At 36.0% G+C, this 20,605-nt stretch overlaps 1 protein-coding gene and 1 pseudogene across 5 annotated transcripts in view; one reads left to right on the top strand and one right to left on the bottom strand.

The window, feature by feature from the left end:
* The window catches only part of Miga1 (mitoguardin 1), a 73,058-nt gene that overhangs the window by 31,396 nt on the left and 21,057 nt on the right, over positions 1-20,605 (bottom strand). For all 5 annotated transcript variants that reach the window (XM_046443177.2, XM_058578943.1, XM_058578944.1 and 2 more), the window contains 2 exons: positions 20,119-20,252; positions 18,516-18,639 (listed from right to left, as the gene is read on the bottom strand). In XM_046443177.2, the coding sequence (XP_046299133.1) occupies positions 18,516-18,639; positions 20,119-20,252 (258 nt within the window). The remainder of the gene's footprint in view (positions 1-18,515; positions 18,640-20,118; positions 20,253-20,605) is intronic.
* Positions 9,043-10,776, top strand: LOC124091945 (large ribosomal subunit protein eL6-like; annotated as a pseudogene).

The following is a 20,605-nucleotide window of genomic DNA, read 5'->3' as shown; positions in this document are numbered from 1 at the left end:
CTTATGATACTATTTTATAAACTTGACACACATAGTTTTGCACTTTATTAATGATAATTAATCTTAGAAGTCCCTAAAACAAAGCATTTCTCAAACTGGGTAATTATACATTAAAATGCACCACAATTACAATTACTCCAAAGGCCCTCAGTAGTGTTTTTTGGTTTGTTTACTGGCAATCTTTTTAAATTAGTGATATAAAATTTATTAAATATTTTTTTACTTATCTCAATCACCCAGAACTTTTAAAACATTCATAACAGACATAAACAATGTTCTTTTTTGGAAGAACACTGAAACTGTCATGTTTACTTTTAACTAAATTGTCACCTATTTTAGGCCAAAAATCTGACTGGATTCAAGCCTTCTTACTTCTTTCACAACCTCATAATTCACATACTACTTAAGTTTTTCCAAAGAAGGATTTGCTTTAAAAGTTATAAAAAAGAAACCTAAAAAACACTTCAGTCCCAGAATTTGGAACTTTAGGCCGGCATCTATTTCCTTAGACTAATCCCCTTGTGTTTTTCTGTGTCTCACTTTTGCCATCCCTAGGCACATTCTATTTTCTGTCACTTGGAAGGCACTGGGTCTATTTTAACTTCAGCAGTCTCTAGTGGAGATTCCAAAGATGCCACTCCTCTCTTAAAACCCAGGCTGTCCACTGTAGGTTTTACAACACCATCAAGGAGAGGAAGCCTGCCAGATGTCTCAGTGTCATCTGACTTCTATGTCAGCAGCTATTCTCTAGACAGTTTTTAGCCATTTAAAAATGATTTGGAACCTTGTCCTTTCTATAGCTTTATTAAAAACAGACAAGTTCTGGCTGCCAACAAGTATTTTGCAAACAGTCTGCTATGATTTGCTTCAATAACTGAAAGTCTAGAAAACTACTGCTGCTCTTTGTGTATTTTGTTAAGACAATCTGTCCATGTACATTGTGATTAATTTTTTGATTTGTTTTAAATGGTATAGTCTGAAAGAAAGAACAAAGTTGAATACAAAAGTAAAAACAACAATTTTATCAAGTGAGAGAAATAAGATCTCATTGTCACTCTGCACACAGATCCATGTTTTCTTTGATGTTTTATTCTCAAGGTGCCTCACAATATTGCAAAGTGACAATGAGACCAACTGGAATGAAAGAGAACTGATAGGGTGGGTTGTGTGTGTGTGTGTGTGTGTGTGTGTAATACTGGGAATTGAACATAGGGTACTCTACCACTTATTTACATCCCCTGTCCTGTTTATTTTTTTGAGTTAGGGTATCACTATGTTGCTATGGCTGGCCTTGAACTTGCAGTCTTCCTGCCTTAGTCTCCTGTGTTGCTGAATTTATAGGTGTACATCACAATACCTTGCAGAACTAATCAGTTCTTGATTGTTAAGATTTATGGAGTTTCACCTATGTGAAATGATAATACATGTCCAAAAATAGCCTGCCACTATGACACTTCCCAAAAGGAGATTTCCACTACAGTTTTATCTGGCTTTCCCTATTTATCAAAACTTTCATACTACCATGACTGGCCAATGTAACAACTGTGATACAGCTGTCAATGTTGAGTAACAGGAGAAAAAGAAAGAGAGCCACTCACATTTTAAAGGAGTTACAGAATTTTCTATTTTTTTCTTTTTAGAAGGAAAGATAAGTGACTGAAACAAGAAGCAATTAAGATTAAGGCTAAAGTTATAGAGACTTTTCTAGGGTAACTAAGTACAGTTGGTCAATCTGTACGTTACATAAAGACTCTTGGCCAAGGGGACAAATAGTGGGAGAAATCCAATCCAAATATCAAGCCTGAATCTTTCTGGAGGATGATGAATTTTTTTTTTTTTAAAGCACAAAGATGACCTTCCAAAGAAGGTTTATGTGAACCTTTTTCTAAATCATACAGAGAACTTGTATGGTCTAGTGTAGTCCTAGACATAGAAATTCAAGTTATGAAAATATAACTTGAATATAAATGAGGCAAAAGCAAATATCAGGCAACGTTATTTGGGGGACCCCAGTAATTTTCATTGTACTGCTGTCTCTTCTGAGCCTATTTTTGACTTGCATAAGTAACACCAGTTAGGCTTCATTTGGGGGCATTATTATGCCCTTTGAAATGAAGATTATGATGGAAATTACTAAGCAAAATTTCTCATCTGCTGTGCAGTTTGTACCATGTATATTTAGAGACCTGAGTATACAACTTAAGCCTGCAATTCATATAACTCCCTAAAAATAAACCCACAGGGAGTTTATTCTCTTACACAATGATTCTGCAGGAAAGGAAGAGAAGGTCTTAGAGCATCAACTCTGGGCTGCTATTTGATGCAAGATAATAAGTTGAGGTCTTTCCTCTGGCAGTCAAGTTCATTCACTATTCCTAAATGGTCTCTCTGGCTGCTTACCAAAAAAGAACAATGTCTCTCTAGTGGTCAGGAGGTCCCACTCTATAGCTCTTCCTGTTCTCTGCCAGAGAATTTGTGCAGTCAGGACTAGGCTACAAAACATCTTTAATTTTCCCTTGGAGAATGCTGCACTGGCTTAAAAAAATAGTATATGAAAAGAAATTATAAGACACATGAATAAAATATTTAAACTGTACTGGTCATCCTTCTAGAATTTCCTTCAAATATATAAAGTTGATTATGACTTCTTATACTCTTCCATGGCTTCCTCTTGCCTAAAGGCACCTTCATGATTTATCTCCTGCCCATCTTTCTACATTATCTCATACCATTCTTTCAAATATACTGTGTTCTCATAATATATTAAACCATTTGTAGTTGCCTGAATGGGCTGCACTCTACACCTTGATCCAGTTGTTCCCATCTGCAATGTACTTTCCTTAACTGTTTTCCTGGTGGACAAATCATGTGTCTTTAAGGGCCACGTCTTCTGTGAAGCCTTCCCTTGAGCATTCCCATCAATAATCATACACTTTTCTGGGCTAGGGATGTGGCTCAAGCAGTAACGCGCTCACCTGGCAAGCGCAGGGCACTGGGTTCGATCCTCAGCACCACATAAAAAAAATAAAATAAAGATGTTGTGTCCACCGAAAATGTAAAAATAAATATTAAAAAAATTCTCTCTCTCTTCTCTCTCTCTCTCTTTAAAAAAATAAAATAATCATACGCTTTTCTTTCGTGTTTCCATGAACTTTAAAAACACATCATTATTGCGTACTCCAATGTGCTATATAATTTTTAATTCATCCTTAAACAACTCTAGTTGCCTAAAGGCAGGGATGAGATCTTTATTTTTGTCCCTCCAGAAATAAATATCCCAGACATAAGATTCTGTGAGTTCATTCTGTTAAAAAAACATATTATAAAGAGGCCTAATATCTGAAATATTCAAAGCAATGCTTTTAAGCTATAAAAATTCCTCATTTGTTTTTAAGGTCTAAATTTGTTCCTACACATCAGTATAAAAGAATCTCAAAGTCCTTTGCTTCTGCCAAAAAAAAAAAAATATATCATATTATGGCTTCAAAGTTGCCTGCTAACACTGCTATTGCAAATACACACTACTCTTTGTAGAAAATATAAGCACATAAAATATGAAGCCAAATTAATTTTAGAAAGAAACTAAAGTATATACTAATAAGCTTGAACTTCATTCATGTAAACTATATCAACTAAATAATGTCCTCCAAGAACTATGAACAAACTCCATCTGTTGTTAATCAGGTTTATTTTTAAATTGGTATTAAATTCAGCAGTTAGGTCCTACCCAAATAGCCTAACCAAAATGAGTACAGAACCATCTTGAGGCTTTAGATGTACCTCAGTGGTAAAGCACTTTGCCTAGCATTCATGAGGCCCTGGGTTTAATCCCTAGCATTGCAAAAAAACAAACAAACAAAACCAACCTAAACAAAACAACAAGAACAACAGAACCCACTTAATTCCTAAACATGCTTATCTGAAATAAACTACCCAAACATGTATTGCTTTTACTGAAATAAACTACCCAAACATGTATCCTACATAACAGATACATAACACATATTCTACATACATATGACAATAACAAAAGTCACCAAAGTATAAATCATTCCTTTGTGTTAAATTGTAATCTCAAATTCTACAATCTCACATTAGTTGTTATGAGCAACTAAAGGCTATTTGCTACAAAAAAATTCAAATAACATAAATTTCTGTTTATTGTAAGATATGAATATATACTTTTATTATATATTTGATATGTATAAATTATATGAATATGTAGAATAAATGTGTTTTTTGAATTAAAGTAATAAAACAAACATTTTTTAATTCATCACCAATTATGGCCTACTATTCAAAGTTTACAAAATTATTTACTCATTAAAGAAAAATAATCATGCATAAAAATACTTTTTTTACTTATGATATTTGGGTCTCCAAACTTCACAGATCTTCAGATAATTTTAGAAAAAAAAAACAGGAGCAAACCAAACTTAGTGAGACTCTGTCTAGAAATTTTAAAAAAGGGTTGGGGATGGCTGGGTGCAGTGGTGCAATCCTGTAATCTCAGAAGCTGGGGAGGCTGAGACAGGAGTATCAGGAGTTCAAAGCCAGCCTAAGCTGGCTTTTAGTAATATAGCAATGGTGAGGCTCTAAGCAACTCAGTGAGACTCTATCTCTAAATGAAAATAAAAAACAGGGCTGGGGATGTGGCTCAGTGATTGAGTGCCCCTGAGTTCAATCTCTAGAATGCCCGGTCCCCCCGCAAGAAAAAAAAGGACTAGGGATGTAGCTCAGGGGTAAAGTGCCCCTAAATTTCAATCCCTAGTACCACAGGGGGGAAAAAACAGAACAATAAGATTGGCAGGGGGATATGAAAGCATAAGTGTTAGCAAAAAATGAACATGCCAGTATGATGGTGCATGCCTATAATCCCAGCGTCTTGGAAGGCTGAGGCGAGAGTCTCGATCACAAGTTCAAAGCCAGCCTCAGCAAAAGTGAGGCACTAAGCAACTCAGTGAGACCCTATCTCTAAATAAAAGTACAAAATAGGACTGGGGATGTGGCTCAATGGTTGAGTGCTCCTGAGTTCAATCCTTAGTACCCCTCAAAAAAAAAAAAAAAAAAAAAAAGAAAAGAAAAAAGAAAAAAATAAATTCATAGATAATATGTGGTTTAAATAAAACTTTCAAAAGAACCCATGACAAATTCTTAGTAGTAGAATTATAGTTCACAAGGGCTTTTAACATTTCAATGCAAAAATTTAAAACATTTTGGGTACTAACAATAAAAATTATAAAACTTAAAAATACCATTTAAAATGACAATCAGTTGGCAAAGTGGGTAAAGTAAGTGGGTAGGATTACATGACTGCGATCCTACCCACTTACTCAGGAAGCTGAGGCAGGAGGAGTTCGAGGCCAGCAATATAGCAAGACCCTGTCCCAAAATTTGAAAAAAAATAAAGGGATGGGCGGGTTGCTCAATTATAGAGCATTTGCCTAGTATGCATGAGGTCCTGGATTCAATATCCATTACTGAAAGAAAAACAAGACAATGGAACTATAAGGAACTTAGGAAAACAGATGTATAAGACCTTTATTGTACAAATGATAAAGTATTATGAAAGATATAAATGAATACCTAAATAAAGAACCATTTCATGTTCCTAGCTAGAAAGACTAATACTATAAAAATACATATTCTCCCACAGCTGAGCTATAAATGCAATGTAATAATCAAATCCTAAGAGAGTGTTTCATGAAATTTGACAAGCTGTCCTAAACTTCACATGGAAAAGCAATGGGCTAAGAATAGTAAAAAAAAATATATTAAAAAAAGACAAGTGAATGGACTTACTTTCTTTTGTGATACTGGGGATTGAATTCAGGGGCACTCTACCACTGAGCTATATCCCCAGCCTAGCCCCCCTTTTATTAAAATTTTGAGACAAGGTCTTTCTAAGTTGCCAAGACTGAACTCCAAATTGCAATTCTTCTGACTCAGCCTCTAAGTAGCTAAGATTACAGGCAAGTAGCTAGGATTACAGGCATGTACCACTATGCCCAGATAGGTTTCAAATTTTATTATGAGATATAAAACTACAATAATTAAAACACTGTGAACCAATGCAAGAATGGACACACTAACACAACAAAAAAGAAAGCCCAGAAAAAACACACGTACAAGGAGACTTGACATATGACAGAATGAACATTTAAAATCAATGAGAAAAGAATATATTACTCAGTGAGTAGTACTGAGCTTTCAAATGTTAAAAACAAAACAGTACTATACATTAAAAAAATAAACTTTTGGAGGATTGAAGATTTAAATATGAAAAACAAAACTTTAAAACATTCCAAAGAAGGGGGGTGGGTGTACACATATAATCCTAGCAATTAGGAAGGTTGATACAAAAGAATCCCAAGTTTGAGGCCAGCCTTAGTAACTTAGTGACACACTGCTTCAAAATAAAAAGGACTGGGGATGCAGCTTGGTGGTAGAGTCCCCTGGGTTCAACCCACAGTATTTAAAAAAAAAAAAAAAAACTTTCCAAAGAAAACACAGATACATATATTATTATACCTTCTAAATAATACACAGAATGTGCAGACCATAAAGAAAAGATTGATAAATGTGGTTAAACATTAAAATTAAAAATATGAAGGCTGACACAAGAGAATTTCAAAGCCAGCCTGGACAACTTTTTATCTTGTTTGATATAAAAATTTCAAAAAAGGGAGGTTATATGTTAAACTTAATCGCTAGTACTGTTAAAAAAATTAAAAATCTTGGTACAACCAAACAGACCTTAATAATTTAACATATATAGTAGGGCTAAATACTTGAATAATTGACCACGTTATCAATTCTACATTTACAGCAATATTTGTCATTCTTATTTGTCTATGATGCAAAGTAAGAAACACATTTTGGAACCAGTAGACACAGATACATGGATATCTAAATGAAACAAATTTCATAAAACAATATATGCATGCATGTATGAATATATATGTATACTTGTATGTATGTGTTATATGTGTATGTCTGTATAAATGCATAATGGAGTGTATATGTACCTGTACATTTATTTTAATGTTGGCTGCAACTCATTGAACTGATTTCATGACCACTAATGATTCATTACCACATTAATATCTTGGGGGAGCCCTGTAAATGTACATAAAAAAACACAATGAAGAACACTGGAACATTATCTATATATGTATATAAATGTAAGTCCAGGTTTATGATAAACACCAAAACAATATCTCTGGAAAAAGAAACCAAATTTGAGAAATTTCATAGGTTCCTTCAACTATACCTGCAATAACAATTCTTTTTTTTAAATTTTTTATTAGTTATTGATGGGCCTTTATTTATTTGTTTGTTTATATGTGGTGCTGAGAACCAAATCCAGTGCCTCACACATGCCAGGCAAGCACTTTATCACTGAGCCACAACCCCAGCCCCGACTGCAATGATAATTCTTTGTTTAGAAAATCTTAAATATATTTGGCAAAACATTAGTATGTGATAAAATTTTAAAACATATTCTATACACTTTTATGTCTGGAGGCCTCAGCGTAAGACTCCTGGCCACTTGTCCATGCAGGACATCCAGGTGCCCGAGTAGGACTACCAACATTAGCACCGGCATAGGAATCCCAGCCATAGCCCAGGCACAGGAATTCCCGTGGCCACGTGGACCCCCATCTACCAATGTGGGCTCCCCCAGCTGCCTCCATCTTAGGGCATGGCAACCCTGCCATAGTCCCCTACAAGTGGTAGCCTGCACCTGGGGACATGGCACTGGGTCCAGAGACAGACACCAGCCACAATACTACATTTTTATGTTTGAGCTTTCATTTATGAAGAGAAGAAAAAACATGAATTTTTTTTTTTAATGGGGGGATCTCACTATGTTTGTCTAGACTGGCCTTGAACTCTCAATGCCTCTGCCTCCTCAGCCTCCCAAGGAGCTGGAATTTCAACGCCAGCTAGGCATGGAAACTTTAAAAAACAAAACCACTGTTGCTCAGTGGCAGAGCGCTTGCCTAGCACGTGTGAGGCACTGGGTTGGATCCTCAGCACCACATAAAATAAGGATATGCTGTCCAACTACAACTACAAAAAATTAAAAAATGAAAACAAAACAAAACAAACTCAACCACCACCAAGAAACCTTACCTAGTGGAAAAGAGGAAAGGAAAAAAAGCATCAATACATTTTCAGTTTGTGTGTGTGTGTGTGTGTGTGTATACACACGTGCATGCGCATGGTACTAGGGATTAAATCCAGGGTCTTGTGCATGTGAGGCAAGCACTCTACCAAATGAGCTATATCCCCAGCCTGTACATTTTCAATCTTTTTTTACAGAGAAATAAACTTATTGGCATCAACATTAGAGAATATTTGGTAATATTTAGTAATTTGGTGTCTTAATTTATTGTAACTATAAATTGGAGGCTTAAATGAAAATAGATATGAACCACATGTTATAGTTTCTTCATACCAGTAGAGAAATTAGTTTTGGCTACATTTCTACTTCACTAAAATTAAAGTTCTGCGTTGATATGCAATTGGCAGCATTTTCACTGGATTCTTTTATCTCTAATAATATTACCCCATGAATACTCCACTTGTAAGTATACCACTATACCTAAAAATATCAGTCCTTGTAGTAACTATTTCAGGTTTTGCCTTAGCAATAGAGCTTAATTTATTAACTTTAAACCTCAAGACTAAATTTTATTCCCATGACTCTAAATTTTATAATCTTCTAGCAGCAGCTGTCCATTGTCAACCACCACACTTAAATTTAACTGCAGCTAAAATTATAATACTAATAAACTTATTGCAGAAAATCTAATATTACCATTTTATCTATCTATCCAACTATCATGTGTACATCTATCATTCAAGTATTATTTCAAGGACCCTTAAGTAGTAATGCACATGAGAATCCGCTGCTAAACTATGAAATACATCTATTTCATAGCCTCAACTCCAAAGTTTCAATTTCAGTAGGTGTGAATCAAAGCCTTGGATGCTGTTTATTAGAAGCTGCAGTTCTCTTTCCCATATCACAAGATGGTGGGTGAAACAGCTGAGAAGCCAGACACTTAGGAGAAGAAACCTGGAGCCAAGAAGGCTGATGCAGTTGGCAAGGTTAAAAAGCGTGACCTTAAGGGTAAGGAACCCAAGAAAGGGAAGCCCCATTGCAGCTGAAACCCTGTCCTGGTTTGAGAAATTGGCAGATAGTCCAGATCTGTTAGGTGTTCTTGAAAGGCCATCCATGTACAAGAGGAAGTACTCAGCTGCTACCTCCAAGCTTGAAGAGAAGGAGGAGGAGAAGGTTCTTGCTACTGTCACAAAACCAGCTGGTGGTGACAAGAATGGTAGTACCAGCGTGGTTAAGCTTTACAAATGCCTAGATACTATCCTACTAAGATGTACCACAAAAGCTGTTGAGCCAAGGCAAAAACCCCTTGATGCAGCACGTGAGAAAACTGCAAGCCAGCATCATCATCTTGATCATCCTCACTGGGTGCCACAGAGGCAAGAGAGCAGTTTTGCTAAAACAACTGAGTGGTGGCTTGCTACTTGTGATGGGACTTTTTTCCCTCAATCAAGTTCCTCTGCATGGAACACACCAGAAATTCATTATCACCACCTCCAGAGATCAATATCAGAATACAAAAATCCTAAAACACCTCATTGGTGCTTATTTCAAGAAGCAGTAGTTGTAGAAGCCCAGACACTAGGAAGGTAAAATCTTTGACACAGAGAAAAAAGAAATATGAGATTATAGTGCAGTACAAGATTGATCAGAGCTTTTTTTTGTCTTTGTGTTCTAAGGCTGTTGTTGGTCTGGTGTCATGAAGTCTCTCTTGAAGCTAGCTTTAGTTCATCTCCTTGTTGCTGTGATTTTGTTTGGATACAGTGCACCAGCAGTCTTAAAGATCAACTGTAGTCTCGTTTGGCTTCAATGACTTTAAAGCAATGACAACTGAAGATTGATGTCTGCTTCCTGATGAGGTGTTTCTGGGGTATGGATGTCCTGTGACCAATGTGCAGGAGGATATTTACATATTTTTATACCCTACAAGTGACTGTGGCATCCAAACTCGGATTGCAAAGGGGAAGATTATTTTTAGGACATCACTAACATTTATCTCGAAAATGTAACCAAGGCAAGGAATCATGCCTATCTCATGCACTCTTAATGAAACCCCACCCTCAAAATGACCTGCGCTTTTATTTATCCACCCAAGGCAGAGTGAATCATTGGCTTCTCCATTTTTCCAAAAATACTTCCAGTGCCCTTCCAAATACTTGTGATTGTGTTGTCATATTCCTGTACTTAGATCCTTCTCTATCCATGAAGATCAATGAAGTCAAGGAAGTGCCTAACATTAGAACACTGATCACTGCCTGCCTCAATTTATTTTCAATTGGGAAATGGAAATGGGTTACATAATGATGCACAGAGCAACAGCAGTCTCTTGAGGGCAGAGAAGCAATAACAATCTTTTGAAATGGCATAGCTTTTACTAATACCATGTGTTTTTAGATGTTCTTATAAATTTGTAATTTTAATAAAACTGACATTTCTCTTATGACTCCTTTTGAGAAAGAAGTTTAAAAATTATACTGGAATCAAATTCAATAAATAGTTTGGGGCAGTTAAAAAAAAAAGATTGATCAGAAAGCTGTGGAGTCACAAATTTTACTCAAAATCGAAGCTATTCCTCAGTTCCAGAGCTATATGAAACTGGTTTTGCTCTAACAATTGGAATATATTCCCATAAATTGGTGTTCTAAATGACTTATCAAGAACCAAATTAAATAATTGATACATTTAAAAAAATAAAATAAAATAAAAGCTCCACAGTGATTCTGATAAACACCTTGATAAGATCCATAGACCTGCCGGGCGTGGTGGTACACACCTGTAATCTCAGCAGCTTGGGAGGCTGAGGCAGTAGGATCACAAGTTCAAAGCTAGTCTTAGCAACTTAGTGAGGCCTTAAGGAACTCAGTGAGACCCTGTCTCTAAATAAAATACAAAACAGGGGCTGGGGATGTTACTCAATGGTTAAACGTCCCTGAGTTGAATATGAGGTACAAAAAAAAAAAAAAAAAAAAAAACCTCCACAGACCTATTAATATATATAGTACATTGATGCAACATTATCAGGCATCGAACATAACAGAAAAACTAAATATGTGTTCTGCCCACAAGGAATTTAATGTCTAGTATAACAGATTAAATATGTACAGAAATAATTATAATCATACTGCTTTAAGTATTCAACACCAATTGAGGAAACCTTTAAATACCTACCACCTTCCTAGTTCATATGGGACTTCTATCCGTTCTTCAAAAAGTATATTATGGAGTCACCTGTGGTGGCACACACCTGTAATCACAGCAAATAAGGAGGCTGAGAGAGGAGGGCTGAGATCAGCCTCAGTAACTTAGTGAGGCCCTAAGCAACTTAGTGAAACCTATCTCAAAATAAAAAATAAACAGGGCTGGGGATGTGACTCAGTGGTTAAACACCTCTGGGTTCAATCCCTGGTACCAAAACAAATAAACAAAAATAACTAGGAATGAAACAACCATAGAAACCAGCTATCCCACTCCTTGGTATTTATCCAAAAGAACTAAAATTGGCATGTTATATAGGGCCACAGTCACTTCAATGTTTATAGCAGTGCAATTCACAATAGCCAAGTTTATAGAACCAGTCCAGATGGCCGTCAACAGATGACTGAATAAAGGAAATGTGGTATATATACACAATGGAGTTTTACTCATTCATAAAGAATGAAATTATGAAATTTTGTTGGTAAATGGATGGGACTGGAGAACATCAGGCTACATGAAATAAGTCAGACCCAGCTAGACCAAAGTAAGAAAAAAGAGGGAGGGGTCAGAATTCCATGAAAATAGAAGAAAGATCGGTGGAGTAGAGGAAGGAGATTGAGGGGGAGGGAGAGAGAAGGGGAAAGGGAGGAACAATGGAACGAAACTGATCAAATTATTCTAGGTACCTATATGAATATACCATAGTGAATTTCACTTTTATGTATAGCTATAATGCACTAATTAAAAAAAAATAGCCAGGCATGATGGCGCACACCTGTAATCCCAGCAGCTCAGGAGGCTTACCCAAGAGGATCTCAAGTTCAAAGAAAGCTTCAGCAAAAGTGAGGTACTAAGTACTGTCTCTAAATAAAATACAAAATAGGGTTGGCGATGTGGCTCAGTGGTCAAGTGCCCCTGAGTTCAATCCTTAGTACCAAAAAACAAACAAACAAAAAAAACCCAAAAACAAAAAACTGTAAATGATACAAAAGATCAGTAGAGGAAAGGGATCGGGGGAGTGAGGAGGGAATAAAAAGGAGAAGCATTGGGGACTGAATTAGAGCAAATTATATGTCAAAAATGAACCCAAATATTATGTATAACTATAATACATATTTTAAAAAAATAAAGTCAACAGACATACTCCAAAAAATCTAATCAATAAGGAAGATGCAATTCCAGTATATATTACTTCCTTTAATAGAACTTATTTTAAACTTGGACTTCCTGGAACTGAGATATTCAGGGGTTTACAGAAATAATTAGACATTTTGAAAAAAGTATATTTATAGGTCCAAAAGTTTTAAAAAGTATATTATACTGATTTACATTTTAAGTTGCACCTTTACCTCTTCATTACCACTCCCTGTGGGAAGAGTAACTTAGCTAATGCTGAGAACCTGAGTACCATTAAGGATTTAGAAGAAAATAAGATACAGTTATTGTTCACTGCATGGCTTTCATTGCACACTAGTTCTCGTTCTCTCTCTCTCTCTCTGTCTCTCTCTCTCTCTGTCAGACCTTCTAGAGAAAATTCTGGGTCTGCATACTATTACTTTTGTGCTGGATCTCATTCTCCTCTGTTTAACAGAGTATTGCCAAGAATTGTAAGGCAGGCAGGGGATCCCTAAACAGCTGACTGGTAAGTATGCTAGCTATCTGCTCTGCATTCCCAGCTCTTCTCCACAAAATTTTATAAAGTGAACAGAAGGTATTGTAGGAAGACTGACCACATTGGTCAATCTAGGTATTAGGAAAAAGAATTTTAGAAAGTTAATACTATAACTTAATTTTTTTAAAAAAATTTAAATACTTCTTGTGTTCTCAATTTATCCAGAGCCCAAAGGCAGATGGTACCCCAAAGACCACCAATGCCATTATGAAGAAACAGAGAAAGGTAAGAGGGGTTTACTTTACCTTGAAATGCAGATATAAATGCATGGAAGAAATAGCTTTGAAGACAATTATGTTTTATAGGCAAAAGAGGAAGGTTCAGAGTATGATGAACTATGCAAAGGAACAGCATCAGCAGAAGAATGGAAAAAGAGGAAATTTTACTAAAAACCTGGAGTTGATTATACAACTAAAATCTTAGAAATTTCAGTTGGAAGAGACTTTGTCCAATTTGGCTGAGTGACAAAACAGGAGCTGTACACCAAGAGCAAATTATATTCATGCTTATAAAATTATGTCAAAATGAACCCAAATATGTATAACTATAATATATATATATTTAAAAAATAAAGTCAACAAACATACTCCAAAAAATCTAATCAATAAGGAAGATGCAATTCCAGTATATATCATTTCCTTTAATAGGACCTATTTTAAACCTGGACTTCCTAGAACTAAGATATCCAGGGGCTTAAGAAATAATTAGACATTTTGAAAAAAGTATATTTCAGGCTACATGAAATAAGTCAGACCCAGGAATAAGATGTAGATGCACTACTATAGGAAGGGGTACAAACAGAATGATTAAATCCAAGCAAAATATTAATGAAGAAGCAGAAAAAAAAGAATGAATGACAGTTGTATTATAGAGGGAGAATTGACAGAATTTACTAAATTAATAGATGTACTACCAGGAGGAAGTATATCCATTATCATTTTTTGTTTTCCTCCTATGCATGAGAAGAGCAGATATCAAGGAAAGCCAATACTTTTAGCTATACATAATCACTTTTGCAAATCCTTCAGATGACATTTTTTTTCCTAACAGAGGAAAAGAAGATTTAATATCTTGTTTTACTTTCCCAAATAAATAACTTTCAATGTGACTTAAATATCTTATTTCAGTCAATGCAAATATATGCTACTAAGATAATATAAAATCAAATTTATTCCCATAAATGAATTTTGTCTAAAAATGATCCAACATCATCATAACAAAAGAAGGAATGAGGGTTGGGGTTGTAGCTCAGTGGTAGAGCACTTGCCTAGCATGTATGAGGTACTGTATTCTTCCCACCATACATATATAAGTAAATTTAAAGGTCCACTGATCACTAAAAAAATATTTAAAAAAGAAGTAATGAACAAGTTACTTCCATTTACCTGTAACCATGTAATTCTTAAATCATCTCACAATAGGTCCCTTTAAACACCTAGAATACAATTTCAATAATAAATCAATAACAAAGTGGTCACTTTGTCTGTGCTAAACATAATACATGCTATCTCATTTAATCCCCACAATTCTACAGAGTTAATCTAGTATAGTCCTGCATCTTATATTGAAGAAGCAGTCTAACAAAGGTCAAGGCTTGCTTAAGTTTTCATAGCAAGTACAAGAGCCAGGAGTTGAAGCTATATTAGGTTGCCTTCAAAGTTCATGTTCTTCAGTCATTTCATAGAAGAAAAAATACAACTGAACAACAAATATATGGAAAAATTTTCAACATCTCTAGCAATTAGAGAAATGCAAATCAAAACTACTTTAAGATTTCATCTCACTCTAGTCATAATGGCAATTACCAAGAAAACAAGCCACAATATATGTTGGCAGGAAAAAGGTACTCTCAGACATTGGGACTGTAAATTGGTGAAACCACTCTGGAAAGCAGCACAGAGTTCCCTCAGAAAACTTGGAATGAAACCATGCCATTTGACTCAGCTATCCCACTTTTCGGTTTATACACAAAGGACTTAAAATCAGCATACCTCAGTGATGCAGCCACATCAATGTTTATAACAGCTCAGTTCACAACAGCTCAACTATGGAACCAACTTAGATGCCCTTCTACAGATGAATGGATGAAGAAAATGTGGTATATATACACAATGGAATATTACTTAGCCTTAAAGAAGAATAAAATTATGGCATTTGCCAGTAAATGCTTGGAGCTGGAGAATATCATGCTAAGTGAAATGAGCCAATCCCAAAGAACCAAAGGCTGAATGTTTTCTCTGATATGTGGATGCTGATTCACAATAAGGGGGGGTGGGCTTAGGGAAAAATAGAGGTTCTTTGGATTAGGCAGAGGGAAGTGAAGGAAGGGGAGGAGGTACAGGAGTAGGAAGGATAATGGAATGAATCAGAAATTATGACCCTATGTGAATATATGACTACATGACCAGGGTAATTCTACATCATATACAACCAGAAAAATGAGAAGTTATACTCCATTTATGGATGATGTGTCAATATGCATTCTACTGTCATATATAAGTAATTAGAACAACAACAAAAAAGTCCATGTTCCTAATCTATCACTGAAATCATATTGAAGGTTCTTGGTAGAATCTCCAAAAATTGTAACAAAATATAAGCTTCTGAAAAACAGAAACTACAAATCCACTTAGTATTTAGCTATTAACTAAAAGAACTTAACAGTAATGGAGATTCATTCTAATGAATTTAAATCTTAAATGAATGAAATCTTAATGGATTTAAATTCATGCTAATGATTTAAATCTATTTAAATCTTCCGTGCATAATTTTCATGCTTTCTATCACTGAGTTACAGTAGCAGGTGTACACAAAACGTTGCCAGAACAAGTGATGACCTAAATTTAACTCCCAGTGCTACAAGCTACTGAATGGCATTTATGAGTCATAGGCATCCAAAATGTAGATAAATGTGCTGCCCCCTAGTGATTTCAACACATCATACCTAATACTAACCCTCACAAGTCAGTAAATACTTTCATTATTAGAGAACTGAGTCAAATCTTCATTTCATTTGCCAGAAATTGTCTGACTTCTATAATAAGAGGAATAGAACAATTATTGTTTAGGCCAGAATTTGGGGTGCTTAAGAGCTTATAAATAACGTAATAGGCTAGGTGTGGTGGCGCATGCCTCTAATCCCAGAGACCAGAGAGACTGAGGCGTAGGATCACAAGGTTAAGAACAGCCTAGTCAACTTAGCAAGACCTTGTCTCACAATAAAATATAAAAAGAACTTGGGATGTTGCTTAGAGAGCACCCTGAATTTAATTTCCAGTAAAACACACACACACACACACACAAAATGGTGGCTAACAAATATTCCAACCTTGAAAGCTTACCAAATTCTTTTTTTTTTTTTTTTAAAGAGAGAGAGAGAGAATTTTAATATTTATTTTTTTTAGCTTTCGGCGGACACATCTTTGTATGTGGTGCTGAGGATCAAACCCGGGCCGCACGCATGCCAGGCGAACGCGCTACCGCTTGAGCCACATCCCCAGCCCCCTACCAAATTCTTAAGAGAGCCAGGCACTGTGGCACACTTCTGTAATTCCAGCCACTCCAGAGGTTGACAAACAAGAATTGAAAGTTAAAGGCTAGTATGGGCAACTTAGGGAAACTTTGTCTCAAAAAAAAAGTTATTAAGAGAAAATAAATTAATTTCATTAAGTAAGACAAAGCAGATTCCAAAACAATGAAGTATTCACTAAAGTCAGAATAATACTTGGTTTAGACTCACCCCTGAGCCTCTGAAGGCATTTGTGAGGCTCTCTTTATGTATGACTACTAATATAACTTGCCTGCCAATAATACAAATTAAATGTATAAAATGAATTTGGACTTGGAGAATGAGGAAAGTTAAATGACTTCTAAATAATTTTGATTAATATCAAATAAGAGATATAATAAAGCTACTCCTTACTTAGCCATAGTAGTCAGTTCTTTCAATCCAAAAGTTCGAAAATGGAAACCTGCAATATCCAAACAAGTCTTAAGAAGGAATAAAATGTAATAGCTTTGTAATTATTATTTATCTATGTACTCTCCAAGACAAAAGCAGGCAAAGGCCCTTCAATGCTGCAAGAAGCAAGCTAGTCTAATAGCCAATGACAGCTGGGTTAAGACGTGAGTGGGCTGAGGAACTTATTCCAAACCTAAGTTAACTGAATGTCTGGATTGACTATGGGTCCTGTTCTAAACATCCTATCTTTTTAGTATTTCAAACTAATAATAATTTCCTCAGAAACAACTTGAAGACTCCCCAAATTAAGCAACTGGTCCAGGGGTCTTTCTGTCTAGAGGCAATATGGACCTAAAGTAGATGTTATGGGGAAGTACCCAAGAAATCTTTATAATCTGAAGAAACTGAGTTAGACCCTATCAACCTCTAAAGAAGCTATAGATAAAAACATTTGGGGCATTCCAAATAGCATCAAATCTGAGATGCACATCCAAGACCAACTACACACCTACATAATCCTTATCATGAGGCTGGAAGAACTGCAGGTAGAACAGTAGACAAAACATTCCTAGTGTAAGACCTTAAAAGTCTCAGAGTTAGGCTTAGGGATAGGATTAGGGTTCTTTTTCCCTCCTTATATTTATAATTTTTTCCTACTTCTTTCTGTTGATTCTTACCACTTTCCTAGAGTTTCCAGTTGTTCTATTTTCATTTTACATTTGAATTATTTTAAAATTCCTTCTCTCAGGACTGCCTAGTATGCATGAAGCCCTGGGTTTGATCCCTGGGACCACCAAAAAAAACCAAGAATCCTTTTCTTAGAGTTGGGCTTGGTGACACACACCTGTAATCCCAGCAACTGAGGATGCTGGGGCAGAAAGATCACAAGTTCAAGGCCAGACTCAGCAACTTAGAAAACCCTTTCCAAATAAAAAGGGCCCTGGCACAGTAGCGCATGCCTGTAATCTCAGCAGCTTGGAATGCTGAGATAGGAGGATCACGAGTTCAAAGCCAGCCTCAGCAACAGCGAGGTGCTAAGCAACTCAGTGAGATTCTGTCTTTAAATAAAATATAAAATAGGGCTGGGAATGTGGCTCAGTGGCCGAGTGCCCCTGAGTTCAATCGCTGGTACCTCCCCACCAAAAAAAAAGGGCCAGATGTAACTCAGTGGTTGAATGACCCTGGGTTCAATCCTTAGTGTACACACACAGATTAGAACTTTTTTCTCTTGGCTCCTTCCTTCCTTCCTTCCTTCCTTCCTTCCTTCCTTCCTTCCTTCCTTCCCTCCCTCCCTCCCTCCCTCCTTCCTTCCTATTTTTAGTTGTTGATAGACCTTTATTTACTTGTATGCAGTGCTGAGAATCAAACCCAATGCCTCACATATGCCAGGCAGTGTGATACCGCTGAGCTCCTGCCCCAGCCCCTCGTGGCTATTTTAAACTAAATATCTAACTTATTGGTACAAAAGACAAATGTATTAATAACCAAGTGATTTCAAGAATATAAAAGAAGAAAATCATATACTTCATAAAAACCAAACAAAAGATCCATCTTACCAGTATCATTAGCAAGGGAATTAGGATCAGACCCCCCAAGGGTAGCTTCAAACTCCTCTTGGAGACGATATGCTCTTTGTAGCAGAGCTTCAAGTTTATGGATGAATTCAGTACTAATAATATCCTACAAAGAGAGAATAGAACAAATTAGATTCTCATGTTAAAATTCTAAACATAGAAGATGTTTACTTAATGCAGGCAAAAAGCAGGATACATAAAACTGTTAGTTAAGCATGGTGACACATGCCTGTAATGCCTATAATTCTAGTTACTCGAAAGTCTGAGGCAGAAACAAGTTGAGGCCCATGTCAGCAACTTCGTGAAACCCTGTCTCAAAAAATAAAAGGGCTAGGGATGTGGCTTAGTGGTAGAGTTCAATCCCCAGTACCGCCAAAAACCAAAATGAAAACAAACACCAGACTACTGTTAGGCAGTAAAAAGGGCGCTATAGAAATCATGAGGCCTGGATTCTAATTAATTTGGCAAAATTATCTCAGTTATCAGGGATTGAGTTTCATTATCTGTAAAATTGAGGAGTTCGACTAGATCAGGGGTTCTTGAATAAGGTCCCTGAACCAGCAGCATAATTATTAAAAATGCAAATCCCATGATCCACCTCAATTCTACAGTATTATAAACACTGGCCATAAATCTGTGTTTTAACAACTTCTCCAGGTGATTCTGATGTATGCTCAAGTTTGAGAACTACTAATCTACCTAAATGATCATTAAGGACCAATCTAGTTTTACTTCTATGTATTATTTACTTTTATGAATTATAATAGCATATAATTAAACCCAATGCACAAGACAGATTTTAAAAAGTTCCTTTAGAAATCTTATTTGCTAGGGCTGGGGGTGTGGCTCAGCGGTAGAGCACTAGCCTAGCACAGGCGAGGCCCTGGATTCGATCCTCAGCACCACGTAAAAATAAATAAATTAATTAAAGATATTGTATCCAACTACAACTAAAAAAATAAATATTAAAAAAAAAGAAATCTTATTTGCTGAGCTGGCAATAGAGCCCAGTGATAGAGCACTTGCCTAGCATGCCTGAGGTCCTGGGTTCAATCCCCAGAACTGCAAAAAAGAAAAAAAAAAAAGAACATTTCTGTCTACTTAACTATCCTAGGAAAGTAAGAAACTTGATGAATGGCAACTAACTGAACAGAAAACACCCAACAAGAAATATCCCACATAATCCCAAGAGAATGATAAAAAGGTCCAGTCGATGCCACTGAAAGCAGATACACTGAATCAACATTAAAAAAACGTTTGAGGGGCTGGGGGTGTAGCTCAGTGGTAGAGTGCTTGTCTAGCACGCATGAGGCACTGGGTTCAATCCTCAGCAACACATAAAAACAAATAAATAAAATAAAGGTACTGTGTCCAACCACATTAAAAAAAAACAGTTTGAGGACTGGAGCTGTAGTTCAGTGGCAAAGCACTCGCCTAGCATATGTGAGGCACTGGATTTGATCCTTAGCACCACATAAAAATAAATAAAATAAAGGCATTTTGTCCATCTACAGCTACAAAAAACAACAACAACAACAACAAAAAAAAACAGTTTGATTCTTCCTCATCAATAAATCACCCTTACATCTACACTTTCTTCAGCAATGGCATCCCCAGCACCCAGTTTAATGGAACCGCAGGCTTCATCTTCAGCCTGTCTATTGCGAAAGGTTAGAGCTTGTTCCCATCGACGCAATGCCTCTTCAAACAATTCCATACCTAAAAGTAGGAACACAATAATGGTAAGTGAGTAAGACCAATGTCAAAATAAAATTATTTGGGGTCTGAAATGTTTTCATAGAGTTATCTTCAATAGCACAGTCTAATGCAAATTTGGCATTAAAGAATAATTTTATACTCCTATTATTTCAGAGTAGGATTTAAATTCCCCAATATACTCTGAGTTTGCAGTTCAGTTCTAGTCAACCAAAAATCAGAAAAGAAAATGGCCAACTGAGAATTTTTTTAATATTTATTTTTTACTTGTAGTTGGACACAATATCTTTATTTTATTTATTTTTATGTGGTGCTGAGGTTTGAACCCAGGGCTTTGCACATGTCAGGCGAGCGCT

Source organism: Marmota monax, unplaced genomic scaffold (assembly GCF_021218885.2).
Source record: "Marmota monax isolate L192 unplaced genomic scaffold, Marmota_monax_Labrador192_F-V1.1 WCK01_AAM20220418_F8-fsc00046, whole genome shotgun sequence".
NCBI classification, from domain to species: domain Eukaryota; kingdom Metazoa; phylum Chordata; class Mammalia; order Rodentia; family Sciuridae; genus Marmota; species Marmota monax.
Note: the sequence above shows the minus strand (reverse complement) of the source record. Positions and strands in the feature narration are given on the sequence as shown.